The 23,045-nt window shown below is 35.7% G+C and overlaps 2 protein-coding genes across 2 annotated transcripts; one reads left to right on the top strand and one right to left on the bottom strand.

Annotated features, from left to right (window-relative positions):
* Positions 1–1,387: 1,387 nt before the first annotated feature.
* LOC130469479 (uncharacterized) lies at positions 1,388–3,407 on the bottom strand. The gene is made up of 4 exons (XM_056838819.1): positions 3,172–3,407; positions 2,527–3,069; positions 2,263–2,460; positions 1,388–2,165 (listed from the first exon to the last, which is right to left on the bottom strand). The coding sequence occupies exons 1-4, from the start codon at positions 3,405–3,407 to the stop codon at positions 1,388–1,390; spliced, it is 1,755 nt and encodes a 584-aa protein (XP_056694797.1).
* Positions 3,408–17,742: 14,335 nt separating this feature from the next.
* Positions 17,743–20,120, top strand: LOC110791838 (uncharacterized). Its single transcript, XM_021996594.2, has 3 exons — positions 17,743–17,849; positions 19,004–19,321; positions 19,499–20,120. Exons 2-3 carry the CDS (start codon positions 19,196–19,198, stop codon positions 19,742–19,744), a joined length of 372 nt encoding a protein of 123 aa, XP_021852286.2. The 5' UTR covers positions 17,743–17,849; positions 19,004–19,195; the 3' UTR covers positions 19,745–20,120.
* Positions 20,121–23,045: the final 2,925 nt, after the last annotated feature.

Raw genomic sequence — 23,045 nt, 5'->3', positions numbered from 1 at the left:
ACACTGAAGTTTTTGAGGGACTAGCTTTTAGACCAGTAGTGTCAGAAAAGAGTTTAAACCCTTGCATCATGAGATGGACAGATCTGAACTCACCTTTGCAGCATAAAATTAGGTCATCAGCAAAACACAAGTGAGTTAACTTGGAATGCTTACATTTTGGGTGAAAACTGAAACCATCCTTTTCCCCTACCATCAAAAGAAGTCTAGACAGATATTCAATGCAAAGAACAAAAAGCAGTGGAGACAAGGGATCACCTTGCCTTAAGCCCCTTTTTCCTTCAAAGAATCCATGAAGAGCTCCATTGATAGACAGTGAATATCTAGGAGTTCTGACACATTGCATAATCAGATGTGTAAAGTGAGCAGGAAACTGTAAGCTAACCAACATCTCTTCCACAAAATCCCATTCAACTGTGTCATAAGACTTTTGGAGGTCCAACTTTATAATGCAACCAGCACCCCCATTCTTCCTTTCATAACCTTGTGCTAAATCTTGACACACCATAATGTTGTGAGCTATGAATCTACTGTGCACAAAAGCTCCTTGATTCTGAGATATCAACTCAGGTAATACATCCCTTAATCTGTTGCACAGGACCTTTGAAATGCATTTGTAAAGTACATTACGGCAAGAAATAGGTCTAAAATCTTGAACAATTTCTGGACAGTTACCTTTTGGGATGAGAGTAATACTGGTTGTATTAATCTCCCTCAACAATTTCCCACTATTTAGGAAATCCAAGATAGCAGAACAAACATCACCCCCTACAACCTCCCAGGAACCCTTGAAAAATGAACTCCCAAAGCCATCAGGGCCAGGTGCTTTGTTCCCATCTATATCCCACATAGCAGCTTTAATTTCCTCGTTTGTGTATCCTGTGTTCAGTAGATTTCTCATTTCATCAGTAATCAAGGGACCTTTGTTCACTACAGCCTGCTTTACATGAGTTCTATCACAATTACTAGTACCCAACAACCACTTGTAGTAATCTAAGAATGCACCAGGAACCTGAGAAGGATCACTAATCCATTTTCCATGCATGTCTTTAATGGAGAATATGCTATTGTGAATGTGTCTCTGCCTAATGGATCTGTGAAAAGGGGCAGTATTATCATCACCCCCTTTGATCCAATCTGTCTTTGCTTTTTGTGCCAGAAAACTCAAATAAGCTGAATGAGCCATACTGTATTCCTGTAATGCAACCCTTTCCTGATCAGCTAGCTCCCCATCAGATGGATTTAGATGAAGTGCAGTTTGAATATTACTGAGGTGCTGAGAAGCTTTAACTTCTTTAACCTCAATTTCACCAAACCTTTCTCTATTCAATTTCTTCAAAGCTATCTTCACATTCTTCAACTTCTGCACCACTTGGAACATTCTAGTGCCTTACTGAGCACCATTCCAAGCAGTATTGACAATGTCATTATACTGTGGAGCTGCTTGCCACATGGAAAAGTATTTAAAGGGTTTCCTCCCACCTGCCACTTGAGGATACACTGTGATAACCCCTGGGCAATGATCAAAATAACCCTCATTCCTGAAACACACCTCAGTGTTAGGATATTGATTACTCCAGGCTTGATTAATTAAAACTCTATCAAGCTTAGAAAACACCCTCTTATCCCCTTGCTGCTTATTGTTCCATGTGTAAAAGTTTCCACTGGATTTAGCATCCTCAACTTGACACTTGCTAATGCAATTTTGAAAATCCTGAATTTCACCAAGTCTAACTGCACTCCCCACCCTCTCACCAGCGTGAAGAACACAGTTGAAATCACCCATCAAAATCCAGGGTCCATTCAATCTTGCAGCAATATCACCAAGATCTTTCCATAATGCCACCCTTTCTTTTTGTGAATTATGCCCATAGATGAAAGAACACCAGAAACTACTGCCATTCTTCACAACTATTTCACAATGAATCAACTGACTGGAACAAAACATAGGATTAACCTGGAACTCACCAGGGTTCCAAGCTAAAATTATTCTCCCACCAGGGTGAGACATGGTATTGGATGTGAAGGACCATCCCTTAAACAGATTAAGGTACAAAGCACCAAGATTCTTTCCTTTGACCTTTGTTTCCAGGAGACAAACAATGCCACACCTGTTATTGTGCAGAAAAGACTTGACATCTCTCTGCTTGGTGCCCTTGTTTACTCCCCTGACATTCCAGAACAGTAATCTATCCATCAATATCAGGAGGTATTCCACCTCCATCACTTGATGAACCATTTCTCAAGCTACCTGAAACAATCAACCTTTCCCCTGTTTCCTCTGAAGCACATTGAGTATCCAACACCTGGAAAGAGTTATTCACCATAACAGGTGCTGTCATCTCCTTCTTGTGTTTAACTGTTTTAGTAGCCTGCACAAATGTCTCAACTGGTTTTCCCACTACAGGGAGTGCAGGTTTGTTCACCACCTTTGGCACCCACTTCTTTTTACCCTTCTGCTTCCTACAATCCACAACAAGGTGACCTAGAAGCTTGCAATGTTCACACACTATGGGCTTCTATTCATACCCTATATTAATGCATTTCAGACTACCATGTTCATCATGAAACTGCACCTTATCAGGGAGATTCTGAGTTATTGCAACCTCAATTTGAACTCTAGCATACTGCAACTTATCTCTATGGATTGTTGCTTGGTCAGCTTGTATGAATTTACCAATAGTCCCAACAATCTTACTTAGACTATGCAACCCCCAAAATTTCAATTCCAGATTATTCAACTGAATCCAAATAGGAACCACCTTCACCTCATCTTTAAAATGAACAATATCCTTGTGCCATGGTTTACAGATCACAGGCTTCTTATCAAAAGTAGGTTTGATGTCAGCAAGAACCTTATCACGATTCTCCATGGTAAGAAAACGAACTATGAAAACTCCATGTTCAATTTCTACTACTTTATCAACCCCTAAATTCTTCCAAATACGCCTAAAAAACCCCTCAATAACAGATAATGGAGGGCTAGCCCCCAACACAGCACACACAATAGCTGAATTCCAGTAATCAACCTCTTCTTGAATGTCATCTAAGTCTATGCTAACAATATTATTGCTAATACAGTCATCATCATCATCACAATCAGTTTGCAGTATAGGAATAGGGATTACCTAATCCTTCGCACTTTGCCCATTCCCCGATTTCATCACCGACAACCAAGAAGAAAAATTTCTGTGTGCCTCCGATCGAGTTTTCAGAGTAGAGAGCGAAGTTCTAGGTGAAAGAATCTCATCCTCCTCTTCTGTGGAGATCGTTTCATCGTCACATGTTTCAACCTCCATGGCTGCAACATCCAACAACTCATCCATGGATTTCGTCTTCTTTGCTTGAGACTCCAAAGTAGGACCAATCGGCTTGCTTAGTTTCTTCCGAGCTTTGGATTTTCCTGCCATGGCACCAGCGTAGGATAAGAGGAAAACCCTAACCTACGCCGAGAGAAAAACTTGGGCGGGAAGAAAACTTTGGTATGTTTAAATTAGCTACCATATTCTGAACAGTTGGAAAGGAAGCATTCCAAAAACAACCATTCCTACTTGACCAAACAGCATACACTGCAGCAGCTAGCATTGCAAAGCTAACTTGCTTCCTAAACTTTGACATTCTGCCATGAGCAATACACCTTATGAGCTGCTTCAAATTACCAGTGGAATAAGTAATTCCTAACCAAGTTTTGAGACAAGCAAAGAACAGATGCTTATGATCTTCATCAGCTTGTCCACAAATCAGGCAAGTTGCAGTATTACTAACACCAAATCTTGCCAATTTTGCAGTGGTTTGAAGCCTGTCCTGCACTGCCAACCAACATATGAATCTATGCTTAGGGATATTCAGCCTATTCCACACCATATCATCCCACTGAATCACAGGTTTTGGTCCAATGATTTTCTCATAAACTGTTTTCACAGAATAATGAGGCATAGCAGCTAACTCAGTTTGAGTATAAACTAGTTTCAATCTCTCTTTTATGGCACATATCTTCTTCCAATACCAGCTACCAGAAGCTACAGGTTTATACTCCCACCAATCCCCATCCTTAATGTACACAGCATGAACCCATTTGATCCAAACATTATCCTGCTTGGAAGCAATGGCCCAAACATATTTTCCAATGCTTGCAATATTCCATTTGACAACATCTCTAAATCCAAGTCCACCTTGCTTCTTATCACAACATGAACTTTCCCAAGAAATGTTACTGTTTTTCTGACTATAAGCTTGCCCACTCCAGAGAAATGCTCTACAAACTTTAGTAACTTCCTGCAGTACTTTCTTGGGTAAAATAAATACCTGAGCCCAGTACATATGAATACTCATCAACACAGAATTAATGAGCTGCATTCTTGCTGTGTAGGAAAGATTCCTTGAACTCCAGACTTTAATCCTAGAAACCATCTTATCCACTAAGACATCACATTGAGCAGCAGAAATTCTTTTAGCACAGATGGGAACACCTAAGTACTTAAAAGGGAGCTGACTCCTAGTAAAACCAGAAACATTGACAATTCTGTTGATTTCATTCTCAGCCATACCACAACAGTAGATAGCTGACTTCTGCTTGTTGGCTAACAAACCAGAAGAGTTGGAGAACAGCTTAAAAGCTTGAAGCAGAAGATACACAGAGGGGAACTCACCTTTACTACACAGGATTAGATCATCCGCAAAGCATAGACGAGTGAGCTTAAGTTCTTTGCATCTATGATGAAATTGAAATTGAGACAACTCACTCATTTTGTAGAGAATTCTGGACAGGTATTCCATGCAGATCACAAACAGAAGGGGAGACATGGGATCACCTTGTCTTAAACCCCTTTTTGACTTGAAAAAGCCATGCATTGTGCCATTAAGCATCAGAGAGAACTTAGGGGTGGTCACACACTCCATCACAAGAGCCACAAAAGCTCCAGGAAAACCTAGCTGTACCAACATTTATTGCAGGAATTCCCAATCAACTGTGTCATATGCTTTTTGAAGATCAATCTTCATCATACAACTTGGTTTAGCACTCTTCCTACCATACTGTTTTACCAAATCCTGAACTACCATGATATTATGCACTATGTATCTGCCATGTACAAACCCCCCTTGATTCTCAATGATCAAATCTGGTAATACTTGCCTCAATCTGCCACAAATCACCTTAGTAATGCATTTATACAGAGTATTGCAACAGGAAATAGGTCTGAATTCACTAACATTCTTTGGACATTTAGTCTTAGGAATGAGAGTGATGACTGTATGATTTAATTCCTTAAGAAATCTGCCTTGTTGGAGAACATCCAGAACAGCATTGATAACATCATCACCAACAATGTTCCAAGAATCTTTATAGAAGTAGGATCCATACCCATCAGGCCCTGGTGCTTTCCTACCAGGAATAGAGAACAAAGCTTTCTTCACCTCATCAGCTGTATATGGAGTATTTAGAATATCTCTATGAGCATCTGTAATCAAGGGACCAGCTTGGACAATATGACTAAGAACAGGTCTTCTAGAATAGATCTATCAGTGTGAGTATTACCCAACAAAGTTGTGTAATAATCCAAGAAAGCTTGGGAGATATCAGCAGGATTATCTCTCCAAATCCCATCCATGCCATGAATGATGTAAACTTGGTTATGATTATTCCTAGCTTTGATACTCTGATGGAAGAGGGAGGTATTTTCATCACCATCCCTAATCCATGAAGCCTTTGCCTTCTGTTTCAAAAACTCTAAATAAGCTTGATGTTTATTTTTGTAATTCTGCACTGCACTGAGTTCTGCATCAGCAAGACTCTGATCAGCAGGATCAAGATGCATTGATGTCTGAGCTGCAATCATGTCATGGTATGCTTGAAGATCAGCAGCTTGAACATCAGAGAATCCCTTTCTATTCAACTCTTTGAGCACCAACTTCACCTTCTTCAGTTTGTGAACAACACCAAACATCTTGCTCCCTTGAACTGTACCACTCCATTGTTCTTGGATAAGAGTCAGAAAATGAGGAGCAGTTTTCCACATTGTAAAATACTTAAAAGGCTTTCCCCCCCCTGTATCCCTAGGATAGACAGTCAACAATCTAGGGGAATGATCAAAGCAACCCTCATTCATAAAACACACTTCAGCTGAGCTATAAACACCTAACCACTTAGGATTAGCCATTATTCTATCAATTTTAGAAAAAACTCTAGCTGCACCATGCTGTTTATTATTCCAAGTGTAGAAATTACCCACACTCTTAATATCTTCCATGCTACAAAAATGCATACAATCACAAATATCCATTATTTCAGCATTCCTAACAGGGGAGCCAACTCTCTCATCAGTACTCATAACACAATTGAAATCTCCACACAAGATCCAGGCATCCTGTGTGTTTAAAGCTTTCAAATCTTTCCACAACACTTCTCTATTAGAGCTATCATTGAAAGCATAAATGAAAGTACAGAAAAAACTAGGCATACCACTCACTGGTTGGATGAAGCAATGCATAAAGTGACTAGAAGCTGCTTGGATACTCATAGAAAAGCTTCCTGGATTCCAAGCCAAAATAATTCTGCCACCATTATGATAACTTGCATTACTGGAGAAACACCAATTTGGGAAAACTCTTTGGTAAAGCTTCCCTAAGTTAGGAAGCTTAACCTTATGCTCTAGGAGACCAACTAACCCCACATGATATTTATGAAGAAAATGCTTCACAGTATCCTGTTTCTGAGCTAGGTTGATACCCCTAACATTCCATGATAATATCCTATCCATAAGATTTGGAAGAGTTCCCTCTTCCTGTGCTACCCTCCTCAATGTCATCTTCCCTATCCAACTCAGCAGTACTGCAAGCACTGTGACCACCATCATCATTCAGCATTTGGAAAGAATTAACAACTGGTGTTGGAACCAAGTTGGTAGGTCTAACCCTGATTGGCCTGAGAGTTCTTTGAAACCCCTCCTGATCCACCTCTGGTGCCACCACTTCTGTGTGATTCTGAACTTGTTGTTTTTTCTGCACCCATATTCTCTTAGTTTTCCCCTTCCTACACTCAATGGTTGAATGTCCAACTAGTTTGCAGTTATAACAAACAGTTGGTCTCCACTCATGGTCAGTTCAATATTAAATAAGCTTACTTTATGTCACTAGTAGAGAAATCATCATTTGCAACTCATCAATCGCACACGCTAGTTATAAGTGGTGAAATAAGGGTCTGGTCAACGCGGGTCAAACTTTAAATGACCTTGATACAACGTTTTAGTCCACTGAGCGTTGTGAAAAATGCAGTTTAAAAAAAAACAATTCGCAGGGCGCGCCGATGAAATTTGTTGCAATTAGTTAGGTTAATTACAACTTCCAACACTACTGTGTTCGCTGCAAGAATACAATCGTTCCTAATTTACAACGTGCTCCCATGTTTTATCGCTGCAACCACTTATCTAAGTCATCCTGATTTCCATCCCTTCCCAGAATCCCAGGTAGTTTGCTATCGTCTTCGATCGATCTCCATCAGATCTACACACTTCAAGTAAACAAACGCAATCTCACCGCTGATAGTCTCCCTCTTCATCTTTGATTTTCTGTTTTGCCGGCCACCACAAAGGTATCACCGCCGGTAGTCTCCCTCCTCAACTTTGAGGCCAGAGTTCCTTTGCAACGCTCACTTGCCGCTATTTCCTCTTCCTCTCTGGCCCTTGAATTCGCCAGCACCCGAACGCGTTTTCTTGTTCCTTCTCAACATCCGCCGCCGGCAACACCGCACGCCTCCAATTCAAACCCTCAAAATTGCAGATAAGTAGAGATAGAAGGAGAATTTTGGGTTACGCCAAAAACTAGTATTTTTGTCAAAATTTTAAAACGCCGTTTACATGCGAAATTCACTATAAAATCATAAGATTCCGATCATTAGTGACAAAACTGCCGAAAATCCTACGAACATATTAATTAATAATCGCATGAATTTGCAATTAATTATACCAAATTAATTCACCCCTTTAATTATTTGCAAATTTATAAGATTAATCCATATTAATTTAAATGGTTATGCAATTAATTAGAGGCTCGTGATACCACTGTTAGGTTATGGACAATCTAATGTCATGTAGAAAAACCATAAATGCCAGAATCAAAATTAAATGCACATAATCATTTAGAATAATTTAGTGAACACACTTTGTGATGCATGCCTTCCCTAGCTGCTCCCGAACCGAACAAGAACAAATTAGAACGTCAAACGTCGTCCCTCCGTCGTAGAAAGTCCACAGTACGTTCGGATCCGCCTTAGATCGTACGAACTAGGATATAATATAAGGTTTATGATTTTAGGATCTCTCTTTTAGGCGATAGGCAAAGTGTATTGAATTGTATTTCAATTGATGTATTTTATTCATGACCATAGGCCATGTTTTTATAGGAAATAGGAAAAACCCTAGGAGCCAAAACCGACCAACCTTGATGCACAAGCAAGGCTAGAGGCCTGCTTTGTGCGTTGGCCCAAGCAGCCCTGCCCAGCTCCATGCGCGCAGCGCTGGGCCTGGCGTGCAGCCTTGTGCGTTGGGCCTTGCGGCTTGGCGTGCATTTCTTGTGCGTTGGGCCTTGTTGCCTAGCGTGTTGCGATGCACTTGTGGAATAGCTCGTCGAGCGATGGGCTGGCCCATGCGCTGGACTGTCTCTCGTCGAGCTTCCGATTTGTTTTTCCGATTCCGGAATTTACTTCCGATTCGAACATTATGTACGATTTCGATAATATTTTCGACTCCAATAACATTTCCTATTCCGACAATATTTCCGATTCCGATAATATTTCCGTTTCCGGTAATATTTCCGATTCTGGCAATATTTCTATTTCCGATAATATTTCCGATACGAACCATATTTCCGTTTCCGGCAATATCTTCGACTTCGATATTATTTATATTTCTGTTATGAACCATATTTTCGTATCCGGTAATATCTTCATTTTCGGCAAATATTCTTTATTTGCCTTTTGACAGTTTGTTTAGCTCCCACTGAAACCAACATCCGTCATTTTCGACATAATTAGAGTATTCATTGAATATAATATTCAAATAAATATTTGATCTGTTCAAGTATTATTTGTGTGACCCTGCGAACTCAGTCAAGAGTAAGTTGTGTCATTAATAACATTAATTTCACTTGAACTGAAGCGACCTCTATCTAGGCATTCAGATCACTTGATCTCACTGAATAATTAACTTGCTTAATTAATACTAAACCGCATTTATTAGACTTAGCATTAAATGCATTAAATGCAAACTTGGACCAAATGCATTATTATTTCCTTCAGTTACTTCTTATTTGCTTCTCTAAATTAGTTAATTTACTGAAATAACTCAAGGAATAATATTCCACTCATTATTGACATTAGAAGAATTGAAATAGACCTCTTGAAATAGACATGTTACCTGCCCCTGAAGAATAATCCTACTATGTAACAACTTAGAAAACAAAATGTGTGACAATAGTTAAGCTTACTGCTGGTAAAAGAGTCCTTCTAACCAACTTGATATGATTAAATATAGTTTTTCGGATTCTAATTAAGTCCTTTGGAAAGTTTCCTTAGCGGCATTAATTTTTCAGTTGAGTCAGTTTTTGTTCCAACGGAACCCGATCCATGTATTTGAGGTACTGTAATTAGGTACAATTGATTTGTTTCAGGTCTATTAGTACTTTATTTAAATGAGACACACTCGAAATTAATTAGTGTTTGTTTGTTTGTTCAAAACAAGGAAGTAAGCATATCAAGTTACTCCATGTAGCCAACGAAGCAAGCATAATATAGTTTTCATAATGTATGATAAATTTACGCTGGCATTAAATTTTGGCAAAAGCCAACATATGCATTTCTTTGCTTCGACCCTCTAGGACTGTTATTACGGCCTCTACTTCTTAAACCACTGGATTGATATTTAGAAGTTTCTTATAGTAAAAAATTGTTTATGCGTACCCTGAAATTCGATTATATGATTAATGCTTGTTTGTCTAATAAAAATCTTACAATTTATGTAAATAACAATAATAAAAAAAATTCATAGCCTTTCATGGCCATGAATGTGCTTGCCTATCACGGTATGCCTATTATATTGCTCCGTTAGACTAACTTATGAATGTTAGTGCTCATTAGTCTACTAATTACATGGATTCTATTGTTTCTACTGTAGGAGATTTGACTAATAGCAGATTAAATTAGAATGGCTTATCTTTAATTATGTCGTGGCGTGACACCAATCACTGCCCTAAAGTTGAATTTGCCCCGCTACACACACGGACTCATGGCAATCAACCCCCAGGGTTACACGACTCTTCATTTCCGGTGTGGACGGATACGAAGATTGAGAACACCCTTAAGCAATGCCCAGAACAATGGTCGATTTTGTGTTTTTGTTTTTTGAGAAAATGAATAAGGTTTTCTTTTTCTGTGTCTGGAGGAAGAATCAATTGCCTTTTTAAATAGGCCAAAATGATCAACAAATATGGAAGGCTATTAATTGGTCATCAATTAGGCCATAAATGGAGGAAGCAATTAAGGTAATAATGGTCAACAAATCAATTAGCTGAATTACACAATCAATTCAATACTTACGCTCCAAAATTGATGATTCATAATAGGAAAAACCACATTGTATTTACGGAAACTTTAATTCTTTTGAAGCAACATAATTTGGAGTTTTTCAACATAGACCGAAAGGAGTAAAACTCCAACATTCCCCCACATGATTCAAAAGAAAATAGGCTTTATTAAGAGAAGATGTTCTGGGCAAGGGATACTTAGTTTTACAAGTATCAATGTCTTGTGGACTTGAATTGATACCTAGTGCATACTAGTATGTCATACAACCATGTAAGGTAGAATTACCCTTGAACCATGGGGATTGTAGTAACACAAGAGCGCACCAAACTTTTCTCAAAACAGTAGTGTTCTCGCGAACTTTAATAGTCAATGCCCCACTTATGCCTGGTTTTTCATGAACGCTCTAGAGGTCCTAGCCTAAGGAACCTCATAGGGGATTGGGCGTAACCCCCACATTCACATAGGTAAGCTCATCAAGTTTGTACTGTCACAAACCACCTTTACAAGGCTATGAACTTATTAAGAGCCTTGGCTCAACCTTACACATATGATAGTAGAAAAAATACTACATCACTTTTATTAATAGGAATGGTTGTAGTACATTACTTGAGTTCTTTTGTGACTTCGTTTGACCCATTGAACTTAGTTATTTTTAAGACGGGTATCAATCACAATTCACTCCACATAGGCTTCAAATCCATTCCTCAATGCTGACTCCAGCAAAAAATTTATACAAAGGCCTTTGATGAGAATCTCATATTCCTCTCATTTTCACATGATATCACAATTTTTCATGATCAATATCCATGCCTCAAGCATATATATATATATATATATATATATATATATATATATATATATATATATATATATATATATATATATATATATATATATATATATATATATATATATATATATATATATATATATATATATATATATATATATTCTAATTACATTACAAGCTCTCTCAATTATAGCTTGTAAGCCACAACACATAATACTTATGGAGTTGGCTTCACCAACAATGGAGTTCACATTTTACAATCAACTCATAGTACATGACAACCCACATACATAGTAATATGTAAATAAAAATGTGGACGAAAAACAGAAAAATCACCTTACCCCCACAATGAGCTAGCTAGCATCAATTTTTTTTTTTCCTAATGGTAGAATCCATTGATATGGATACTCAACTCCATAATAGACTCATCACTTTCTATTACTTAATGAACATCTCAAACATACTCGTTTGACCATCACCCCAAGGTACATTTCAGTAATTAATGGAGACCACTTCATATTCTCCACCTGCAATACAAGATTATCTACATATTCTGCTTACCACATAAACAATATCAAGTCGATAACCAAACATAAACCATTAGAACTTCAAACATGTTAGCATATTCAATTTATGAAATATTATTTCCACATAAATTTCGACAATAATATGCTAGGAACATACTATAATGATGGTCACTCAATTGGTTATATTACCAAACACCACATACTCATTTCAATTTGGTAGTACCTTTACCAACTTATTTGTCCCATTGTATCTTTCATCTTGTTTGTGAAAAATAAAAAAATAGTAATCTCATATGAAGCATTAATGCGTGTACATTGCAACAAAAAATGATCCACACAAGCCATATGAACAAGATCAAAGTCAATCATATTTGAACACACATATGCATCAAATCCACTCAGGATAAATTCATGAATTTAATATAAATTGGAAGTAACTAAGCTAATTAAACACTAAGGTTTTAGAGAACCCATTAATCACCAACCTAGCTTGTCCTTAGCCTCAACAAAGTCACTTCTTAGAATAATTTTAAAGGTTGTGATTAGAGATTGACTCCTTCATGGTTTGACGAGTCTCACTTCCCTCGAGTATAATAGACCATAACACACTTATATGTCCACTTTAATTGATAACTCACAAGAAATTAGCGCCAAATTATACTTATGAATTAATCATACAACATAAGAGTCTTATTCATTATTAGAAAACACCTCATTACCTTATTATTCCACAAAATATAACTTGCTACATCTTAATAAACAATGCAAGAAAAATAAATGAATCCACCTTAACTAGGTCTTTCAAAGGTAATGATATGTTATACCTCGAGAATCAAGTATATGAAACAAATATATAAATATATATGACTTACAAATTCACTCTACCAAACTTCAAAGTTCTCATGAATTAACTCTCATAATTCAATTTCCCCTTTAGTCACACACTAACAGGGTTTCTCGTGACATAAACTTATCAAAGATTTCACAAACATCATAACCATTGATAGCAAGATTAGGAAATAACACAATGAACTCATACTCCTTTAGAGTAAAAACATAAATATTTCCTAATCGATCATGACCCAAAAGAATAATAGAAATAATAAAATAAGGATCAATAATCAACTTGCTAATACTAGATCATCCTTTGAATTAATCCTATTGCCCATTATGTATTCCCGATAGTAAAACTACTCATTTGCCTCAAAAACTAACTCACAAAACCCCCCACATTCACCAACATAAAGAGTTTGACAAAATAATACCACACAAGGGAGATTGTATACATATAAATTAGTTAGAGATTGACACAAAATAATTCAGTTAAAAAAACACCCCTTTTATATAGTATCTTGGACAAAGTGAATCGGGAGTCAATCTACGTAAACTTGACTAATCGTTTGATTTTGGTTAACCAACACTCTATTGTTTAAAGCCTTGACTATGCTCCTCTTATCCGAACAAAGATTATGCTTACAAAATTTCAAGGTAAATAATAAAGTGAATAATATCGTCGGTTTGCTTATGGATGTACCCAAAATTATGTCAATAATGAAGATTAACCGGAAAGGTTATGATAAAGAAGTCATCTAAAACCATAAACGAAAAGCCAGAGAGGTTGACAAAACGTAACAATTAAAAAAATGAATAAGGTGAGAAAATCAAGAAGATATCTTAAATAGAAGCAAAATCATGAAAGACATTAATATGATTGTTACAAAAATCAGCCCACTAATTTCGTCCAAAAGTACAAGTGTGCAACCATGCTTCTTTTGAAGCATCCTACTAAACTGAGCAATGAGGGCCAGCAATGAGCAATCACTCCATTTAAAACTGCTATTTCTTTTCCACCTCTGATCTTTGACTAAATGAAAAAGAATACGGAGTAGTTCACTACTCAAACCTAAATAGAACATCCCAATCTAGTCAACTCCCTGAAACACTCCCGCTCGATCCGCCAAATCAAATACGAAGTATACTACTGTAATCACACCAACAAACCAACCCTACAAATTATATAATAACCAAAGATCAATTCATCCACCAAATCAACATCAAAATTCAATACTGGTACATATCATCAAAAAAAAAAAAAAAAAACTCAAAGCAAGACAACCCCTTAGTAAAAATAAACCCCATCAAAATGAGAGAAACTAAGAAAAAACCAAATCCAAATCTTAATACCGAACAGTAGCAAAGAATAAAAATCAAGATCCAGTATACAACAAACATGTACGCCAATATATATTCGTTTTTGATATTATTATCAAACCCTTGAATGTCGATCTAACAAATAAATAGAATGAATTGAAATTGGACATAAAATCATAGTAACAACAAAATATGCGTTTACACAATACTACTAGCCATAATAATAAAAATAAAATTCAACTTTAGATTGTAGGAGATATGACTAATAGCAGATTAAATTAGAATGGCTTATCTTTAATTATGTCGTGGCGTGACACCAATCACTGCCCTAAAGTTGAATTTGCCCCGCTACACACACGGACTCATGGCAATCAACCCCCAGGGTTACACGACTCTTCATTTCCGGTGTGGACGGATACGAAGATTGAGAACACCCTTAAGCAATGCCCAGAACAATGGTCGATTTTGTGTTTTTGTTTTTTGAGAAAATGAATAAGGTTTTCTTTTTCTGTGTCTGGAGGAAGAATCAATTGCCCTTTTAAATAGGCCAAAATGATCAACAAATATGGAAGGCTATTAATTGGTCATCAATTAGGCCATAAATGGAGGAAGCAATTAAGGTAATAATGGTCAACAAATCAATTAGCTGAATTACACAATCAATTCAATACTTACGCTCCAAAATTGATGATTCATTATAGGAAAAACCACATTGTATTTACGGAAACTTTAATTCTTTTGAAGCAACATAATTTGGAGTTTTTCAACATAGACCGAAAGGAGTAAAACTCCAACATCTACTTTATTTTGACTTAAATGTTGGTGCTCATTAGTTTGCTATTTGGTCGTATTTTGTAATATTTACCTGTGTTACACTTCTTTTATTTTTTTGCAGTACTATAGCTAGTGGAGTACCTACTTGTTTTCGAGCGAAGAATCAAAGATTAAGAATTATCTTGGCCAGTTCGGTGTGGAGGTGCTGCTGGGAAAGTGCACTACAAAAAATTGTACTATTAATGACAGGAAATTCCGCCGCGAAAGGCCAATAATCGTTGATTAACGACGGGATTTCCTGTCGCGAACCCGTCATAAAAGGGGGCCGTCGTTAATAGAAATCCCGTCGTAAATCCGTCGTAAACCCGTCGTAAAAGACCTATGCGACGGTTATTCCCGTCATTATTTGGTTGTTAGCCCCGTCGCAAAAGGTTTTTGCGACGAAATTTTTGACCCGTCGTAATTAGGTTGTCGTTAAATATACAAATTCTTGTAGTGGTGGCATGTCGACTTGGTTCAAACGGTTGTAGTATGCTCTTTGCAGACAAAGTCAAAACTTTATCTAATTTTAGATTTTTTAAATGGAGCACATCTGTTTTTTAAAATCTCTATGGACAAAGGATTTTCAGGTATGCCATTTTTAGAGCTTTAATCTGATGCTTCTTTTGATTTAATTTTGGCTTTGAAATTTGTTTTTGAATAGTGAGGATCAGGCAAGACTTTACACTGCTTAATAATATATGTTGCATGTGTCACATCTTCACAAGAACGGGATTGTGTATTAAGATCTAAAATCTAAAAATATTCTAATGGATGTTGATGGAAATGTAAGTTGGATGCTACCTGATAGACTACATGCATTTCTTATCATTTCATTTTAAATACTTCTTCCGTCTTTTAATACTCGCAACGTTTGTTAGTTTCACGCATGTCAATGCACAACTTTGATCATTCATATCTTAAATTCTTTTTATGCAAAAATACACATTATAAAAAGTTGATCTTTTGAAAATACACATTGAGACGAATCTAACAAGATCTCACATGACTATGTTTTATCTTATATAAAAAAACACTATGAATAGTCAAAGTATATTATATGAATAGTGGCAAAAGTCCAAACGTTGCGAGTATTAAAAGACAGAGAAAGTATATATATAATGCCTCCTGCTAAAAATGGTGTTTGTGTGCAGATTGTACTAACTGGTATTGGACTTGCAAAAGAAATTGATGAATCAGGCAAATCAAGTTCTTTGCATGTGGAACCATGGGTCCAGGATCGTGTTATGATCAAATGATGTGATAATGCAGTTATTTGGGTATCTGATGTAATAGTATTGTCCAATTGGTTACACAGTGTAAACTGTGAATGTGTATTTTTATCAAAAATAATTTCTGAAAATCAGAATAATACATGTTTGTGTTATGACCATGAGCCCAATAGCTATACATATATTTTATTGATATACTTCTTCGTTGTTGTGTTTTATGTTTGTAAAAGAGTTAACTCAATACTCAAAAAACAATTCCATTGTTCAAGATTTGATCTCTATGCATTCTTATTTGAGAACAAAGAGTAGGTTGTTCGTCTATCAATAATACACTAATCTAAAAGTGGAAATGTGGTGCAAAACTTGATTTATCGTTTTTTGCGCGCCGCCCGACACCTAGCTAGTTAAGAAAAATGGGTAGGCGGAGTGTTTAGTGTTGTTAAATTAGAAAATAAAGGGATCACTTGCATATTTATCTGGGACGAAAAGAGAATTACAATTGTAATATAAGGGTAAAAGTGATATTTTTTTTTTTGACGGGGGGTTAAAAGTAAAATAATTGTTGAACAAATAAGGAAATATTCTAAAAGAGACTAATAAAAAAACATATCAATGCATAAAGGGGACTAATAAATCTTATAAACAAGAACGGAGGGAGTACTCAGCTTATGTGTAACGATGTACAATAAAAAATTGTACATGGGGATAAATTTTACTCAACTTTTTTTAAGTTTTAAAACTTTACTAATACTAGTTGTTGGACCGTGCGCTAACGCGCACGATCTCCCAAGGTATACAAATTTAATTTACAGAAATGTTACGTAAAAGACTAACATTTACAAATTTACGTTAAATGCTATAAAAACAAAGCTAAAGTTCGATTTGCATGTAATTAATAATATGAAATCATACAGACGGTTACAATATTTGTGTCATTGACAATGTAGCATTCCACAAGCAACATTGATAGCAAAGACGAGAATAGGGCGGAAGAAAGCTAGGTTAGAAAGAGTGATGCGAGAAATTCGATGGAATGAGTTATCGGGTTCCCAAGAAAAGGAAGAAAGAAAAGGCAAAATAGAAAAAAAGAAAAGAAAAAAGGAGACACAAATACACAGGTATTTGTTTTCCCTAAAATTCACTAAAATTCAAACTTGATACGGAGTATTTCTTTTCTAAATCCTACAATACACAGGTATTATTTTTCCCTCTGATCCCGACAATATCGTATCTGATAACACGTTGACTAAAAGTGACCATAAGTAAATTATATCCTCGTTGAGAAAGGATTAACTGTGAGCTAGCTATATAAGTCAAACACCTGAAGACTAAGTAGGGTAAATCAGAATTTCTTGTAGTATTTGCCCCCATCATTATATTTTTATCAACAAATTATTTCTCCTCGTTCTTTCTCTCTCTAATCCTTGAAATTTCCTCGTTCTTTCTCTCTCTAATCCTACCATGGCGGATAAACAAATTACCGAGAACAACGAACAACAACAACACCAGCGACAACCACCACAACCACCGCAACAACCACCACAACCACCGCAACAACCCCCAGTACAAGTTGTACAACTGCCTTATCCAAGTTGTACTCGAGATATTCTTTAATGAGTTCATGATCAGTGGGATCAAATTTGATCCCACTGATCATGAACTCATTAAAGAATATCTCGAGTACAAGATCAACGGCATTGAGTTGCCCTTTAATCCAATGTATGAAGTTAATATCTATGAATTCCATCCTCGAGATCTTACTGGTACGTTTAGTTTGACTATTAAAATAATTCTTATGTAAATTAATACTCTCCGCAATTTTTTATATTCTTACTCTCCGTTTTGTTTCTTGCATGGGTGCAATTCTTGATTAAATTATGAATACTCCGTATTAATTATGAATTCATGTTATATTCATCTTTTGTGTTTCTTTTTTTTAGTTCTGACGTAAACTAGCTTATTTGGTTTTTGTTAGACGACAAGACGACACACGTGCAGGTTGAATTGTAGATGAGTATTGTGTAGATTGATTATCCTAGTATTTGAAGTTTGTTACTTTAATGGATAAAGTATCTTTAATAAAATATAAAAAGATTGCAAATTTAGGGTTTATAAATAGCCTAAAAGCCAATACACAAGTATTGTTTAAATTATGACTGAAATAATGTCGGAAATTATTTTCTTTAATTTTTTTTTGTACGTTAAAATTGATTTTTCCTGATTTTTTTTCTTCCAGTTAAAAAATTACAATTAGATAAAACAAACAGATTCTTAAATTCATGATAATTTGTTTTTAAATCGATTATCGTTTCTACTTCTATCTAGGGATCTAGGGATGTAAGTGGATTGAGAAAAGTCTAAATTCCAATCCAATCCAGTTCAAACTTGTCGGACTATATCGGACTTACTCAAATTTACCAAGTTCATCATTATTTGACTTGAAACCAAAAATTCAATTAAGTCCAAATTAAGTTTTAAGATTTTATTTATAGATATACGTAGTACATATTTAAATTAAAAACTATTGTGAAATATGTGATTTTTGGGTCTTTATTACTATGTGCAACAAAAAAAAGAACCAAAAATATTATATCAACCTCTTTATCTTTCACTTTTTCTCGTCAGCGGTGATGGTTGATTATTGAGATTTAATATATTTTAAAATTAAAAAAAGACAATAGTATAGCATAGAATTAAACCATACTTTATTTGATTTTTACTTTAGATCGAGGATTCTTTCGATAATTCAATTATATTTTTCTAAATTTATCTTATACGGAGTACTACATACATATGAACTTATTAATACTTATCAGAATATATACTTATTAAAAAAAATTGATAAGATTATCTGTTATTATATTTTTGGTAGTTATTTACACATTATTAAGTTTGTGTTTGTAATTTAAACCTGCAGAAAAATACCAACCACAAGGAAAGGATGATTTATGGTATTTCTTCACTACAAGGGAAAAGAAGTACATGAATGCCGGTAATAATGGATATTGGAAATGTACCGGAGCTGATAAAAAAATCAGGGATGATTTTGATGAGAATAAAGTGATCGGACTCCGAAAGCGTTTGAAGTATTACGAAGGAACACAGTCAGATGAAAATCAGAAGAAGACAGATCGAGTGGTTGATGCATGAATATCAAACCCTAGATCAAGCCGAATCCTCTAAAGCCAAAACCAATGAACTAAAGAGGAAAAGAAATGCATCTACCAGTATGAGGGTATGTAACTATCTACATATTTTTCTAATTCTCCCTACTCACATTCTAATTTCAATTTAATTATACTTTAATTATATTTCAATAATTTAGAAATAACCCTAGTTTCTATTTATAATTAAGTTAAAGTAATAATATTTTTGTACTGTGCTAATTGAATTACTTTTCTTTTTTGGGTAGTTGGATATTGTGCTATGCAAAATTTATTACAAAAAGAGGGCAGCCGGAAAGAAGCCAGCAGATAAAAAAACAGTACAAGTTACAGACATGGATGCAGCCGGAAATCCCCCAGACAGCAGCCGGAGAGTAAACTCCACCACCACCGATTACGACAGCGAAGCCAGCTCCTATGATAGCGCAAACTCCACCACCACCGATTACGACAGCGAAGCAGGTTCATTTGGTTGTTATGATCATCTTGATTAACATCAATTTCAGGCTAGCTTTAATAATGGTCACAACAATTACTACCGATGTCGGGTTCTAACAACTTATTTGCATCATCATCACGATTCGTAATGGATTCAGGACGTAGATTGTTAGATTAATGATTCAAATTAGTTGAATAATATTTTGTTTGTTAGAGTAGTCAATAATTTAGTGGTTTACACTAACTCATGGGATAGATTTCTGATTTTATTAGTTAGTGGATCATTGTGAAATTATTTCCTTAATTTTAGCTTTACATGTTTTGTCAAGCGGACCCCATCATGGATGAAAAAAATTGTAAACCGTTAGATAGATCAGAACTAACAACTCATGATTGATACGCCAAATAGAAAAAATGTGCGTCTTTCTTGCTTGTTTTAATAAAGACAAACGTGCACCCCTTTTGACACGTACTATCTCTCTCATCTCAATTATTATTTTTTTTTAAAACAAACCCCCAGTCTCCTAGCTTTAATGTTAGGAATCAATAACTTCATGGGGCTTCTGGATAAAAGTTTCGAAAGAATTAGGGGCTGACAGTCAAAATTGTGAATATGACGGGTCGTTGCACTCTTATTAAATCTGTGCTCAATACTTATCCTCTTTACTCAATGCAAACCTGCATTCTGCCCATAACAATGATCAATAGTATTGAAAAAGGAACGAGAAATATCTTATGGAATAAAGTGGATAGAACTAGGTATATAGCGTGTACTTTGTGGAATATTGTTACTCAGCCTATAGGAGAGTGGGGTGTTAGGGATTAGACGTTTAAAAGAATAGAATTTGACTTTTATGGTTAAATTAGGTTGGAAAATGCTTATTAACCGGAGAACTTTTGGGTTCGAATTTTTAATGAAAAGTAGTATTTTAAAAAGTCTTCATTTTTTATTGTAATCCGGGGCCACATCAATCCCCAACGTGGCGAGACATTTTGCAGAGTCATTTCCTTTTATATAATGGGTTGATTATCGGAATTTGGAACGGTAAAACTACGTTCTTATGGTATCATCATTGGTAGGCCCAACACCTCTTTACACTTTAGTTACTAGGGATTTCCCGGAGTCTATCACTTTTTGAACAAGGTGGTCTTTTTGTTTATCAAATAGAACACTTTTCCGAAAAAGTTGGTTCCTTATATATGTTATTTAAATAATAAATAGTACATATATAAATAACCACATCTCTTAGATAGGTGGTTTCTTAATTTAAATAAAGAAATTCCTTCAATAATGTGGTTTCTTAATCTAAGAGAATACCACCTCTCATGACGTCTCTTAAGGGGTTTTTAGATGGTCTCTTTTGGCTTTTTTTGAGGTAGTGTTTTGTGAGCTTAAATTATATAGTCTAACTAGTAAGAATTATCTTGGCCGGTTTAGTGTGGAGGTGCTGTTGGGAAAGCGGCATGTTGACTTGGTTCAAACTGTTGTAGTATGCTCTTTGCAGACAAAATCAAAACTTTATCTAATTTTAGATTTTTTAAATGAAGCACATCTGTTTTTTTAAATCTCTACAGACAGGGAATTTTCAAGTATGCCATTTTTAGAGCTTTAATCTGATTCTTCTTTTGATTTAATTTTGGCTTTGAAATTTGTTTTAGAATAGTGAGGATAAGGCAATTTTACACTGCTTAATAATATATGTTGCATTGTGTCACATCTTCACAAGAACGGGATTGTGTATTGAGATCTAACCTAAAAATATTCTAATTAATGGATGTTGATAGACATTTAAGTTGGATGCTACCTGATAGACTACATGCATTTCTTATCTTTCCATTTTAAAAATATATTATGCCTCCTGATAAAAATGGTGTTTGTGTGCAGATTGTACTAACTGATTTTGGACTTGCAAAAGAAATTGATGAATCAAGCAGATCAAATTCTTTGTGTGGAACCATGGGTCCAGGATCGTGTTACGAGCAAATGATGTGATAATGCAGTTATTTGGATGTCAGATGTAATATTATTGTCCAATTGGTTACACAGTGTAAACTTACACTGTGAATGTGTATTTTTATCAAAAATAATTTCTGAAAATTAGAATAATACATGTTTGTGTTATGGCCATGAGCCCAATAGCTATACATATATTTTACGGATTTTTCACCAAATGCCCTCGAGGTTTACTTTAATGCACCAAGTACCCCTAAACTTTCCAAAATGCACCAAATACCCCTGACATTTAAAACAATATCATCAAATACCCTTATTGACCATTTTCCGTCTATTCCGTTAACTTTTCCGTTAACATTTCTTTTCCTCATTTTTCTTTATTCTTTCCCCTTCCCATGGAAATCTTTATCCTCTTCCTCAACTTGAATCCAAATCATCAATTATCCACCAATTTCTTCAAATGTCGCAGCCATCCACTACTATTGTTTGTTGCTAGCCAGAAATCTCCACCCACTATCCTCTTTCTTCCGATCTGCATTTTCGGTCTCCTCTCTTCTTTTCTCTTCCACCCATCCTTGTAGTGAAGCCCAAACCCAAAATTCGTCGGGATTTTTTGAGCAAATCCAAAGCAATTTCGCACAAAAAAAACTGAATTGTATATCGAATTATATACTTAATGAGCTTTAATTTTCATCTGGGTATCTCGAATTTTCTCTTGAAATTTCAACAATGGTGATGCAGATTTCTGGGATTCAAAAGGAAAGAAACCAGATTAAAACTTGTGATATGATGCAAGTTGTGGTGCTTGGAAAACCCGAGGTAGCCGACTGTGAGCACCCAAAAAAATCACCGAACATTGTAGCTTAAACCTAGCAAAAAATCAATTTGATTCAATTGGGATTTTCGTCAATTTCACTTTTTTTTGTTGATCTGAAAAATTGATAAATTTTGACTTGGATATGAGAAAACTAGGTACGATTGAAGTAATGATCGGTGGTTGAGGGATGGTGTTCAAATGTCGGAAGCGGCGGAGCCGTGGTGGTTGGATTTGGTGGTTTGGGGAAATTGGTTTCAACTAATAGAAATTAGCATTGGTCTAAGGGATGCAGTTGGCCGACGTATGTAGCAAGCAAAAAGGGGGAGGGGTTGGTCTGGATGTGGAGGTTCGAGTTTTGACAATGGTGGATAAGAAGAGGATGATGATGATGGCGTTTAGCAGAGGACAGAAGTGAAGAGGAAGCCCAACAGATGTTTTGGGTTTTTTTTTTTTTTTTTAAGATAATAGTTAATTAATTATTTTAGGGGTTTAATTCATTTAATTAAGGTTTAATATTAGGATTAATAGAGAAATGGGTTGAGTAAGGGCAAAAAAGTAAACACATGCTAACGGAGACTTGACGTCT

Source organism: Spinacia oleracea, chromosome 3 (genome assembly GCF_020520425.1).
Source record: "Spinacia oleracea cultivar Varoflay chromosome 3, BTI_SOV_V1, whole genome shotgun sequence".
NCBI lineage: Eukaryota > Viridiplantae > Streptophyta > Magnoliopsida > Caryophyllales > Amaranthaceae > Spinacia > Spinacia oleracea.
Note: the sequence above shows the minus strand (reverse complement) of the source record. Positions and strands in the feature narration are given on the sequence as shown.

Coding starts and splice junctions, on each gene's coding strand:
- LOC130469479 (XM_056838819.1), bottom strand. CDS start 3,407: ATGGCAGGAAAATCCAAAGCTCGGAAGAAACTAAGCAAGCCGATTGGT. Junction 3,070..3,171: donor CACAGAAATTTTTCTTCTTG/GTTGTCGGTGAT, acceptor TGACTGTATTAG/CAATAATATTGTTAGCATAG. Junction 2,461..2,526: donor CTGAAATGCATTAATATAGG/GTATGAATAGAA, acceptor TGTGGATTGTAG/GAAGCAGAAGGGTAAAAAGA.
- LOC110791838 (XM_021996594.2), top strand. CDS start 19,196: ATGAAAATCAGAAGAAGACAGATCGAGTGGTTGATGCATGAATATCAA. Junction 19,322..19,498: donor ATGCATCTACCAGTATGAGG/GTATGTAACTAT, acceptor TTTTTTGGGTAG/TTGGATATTGTGCTATGCAA.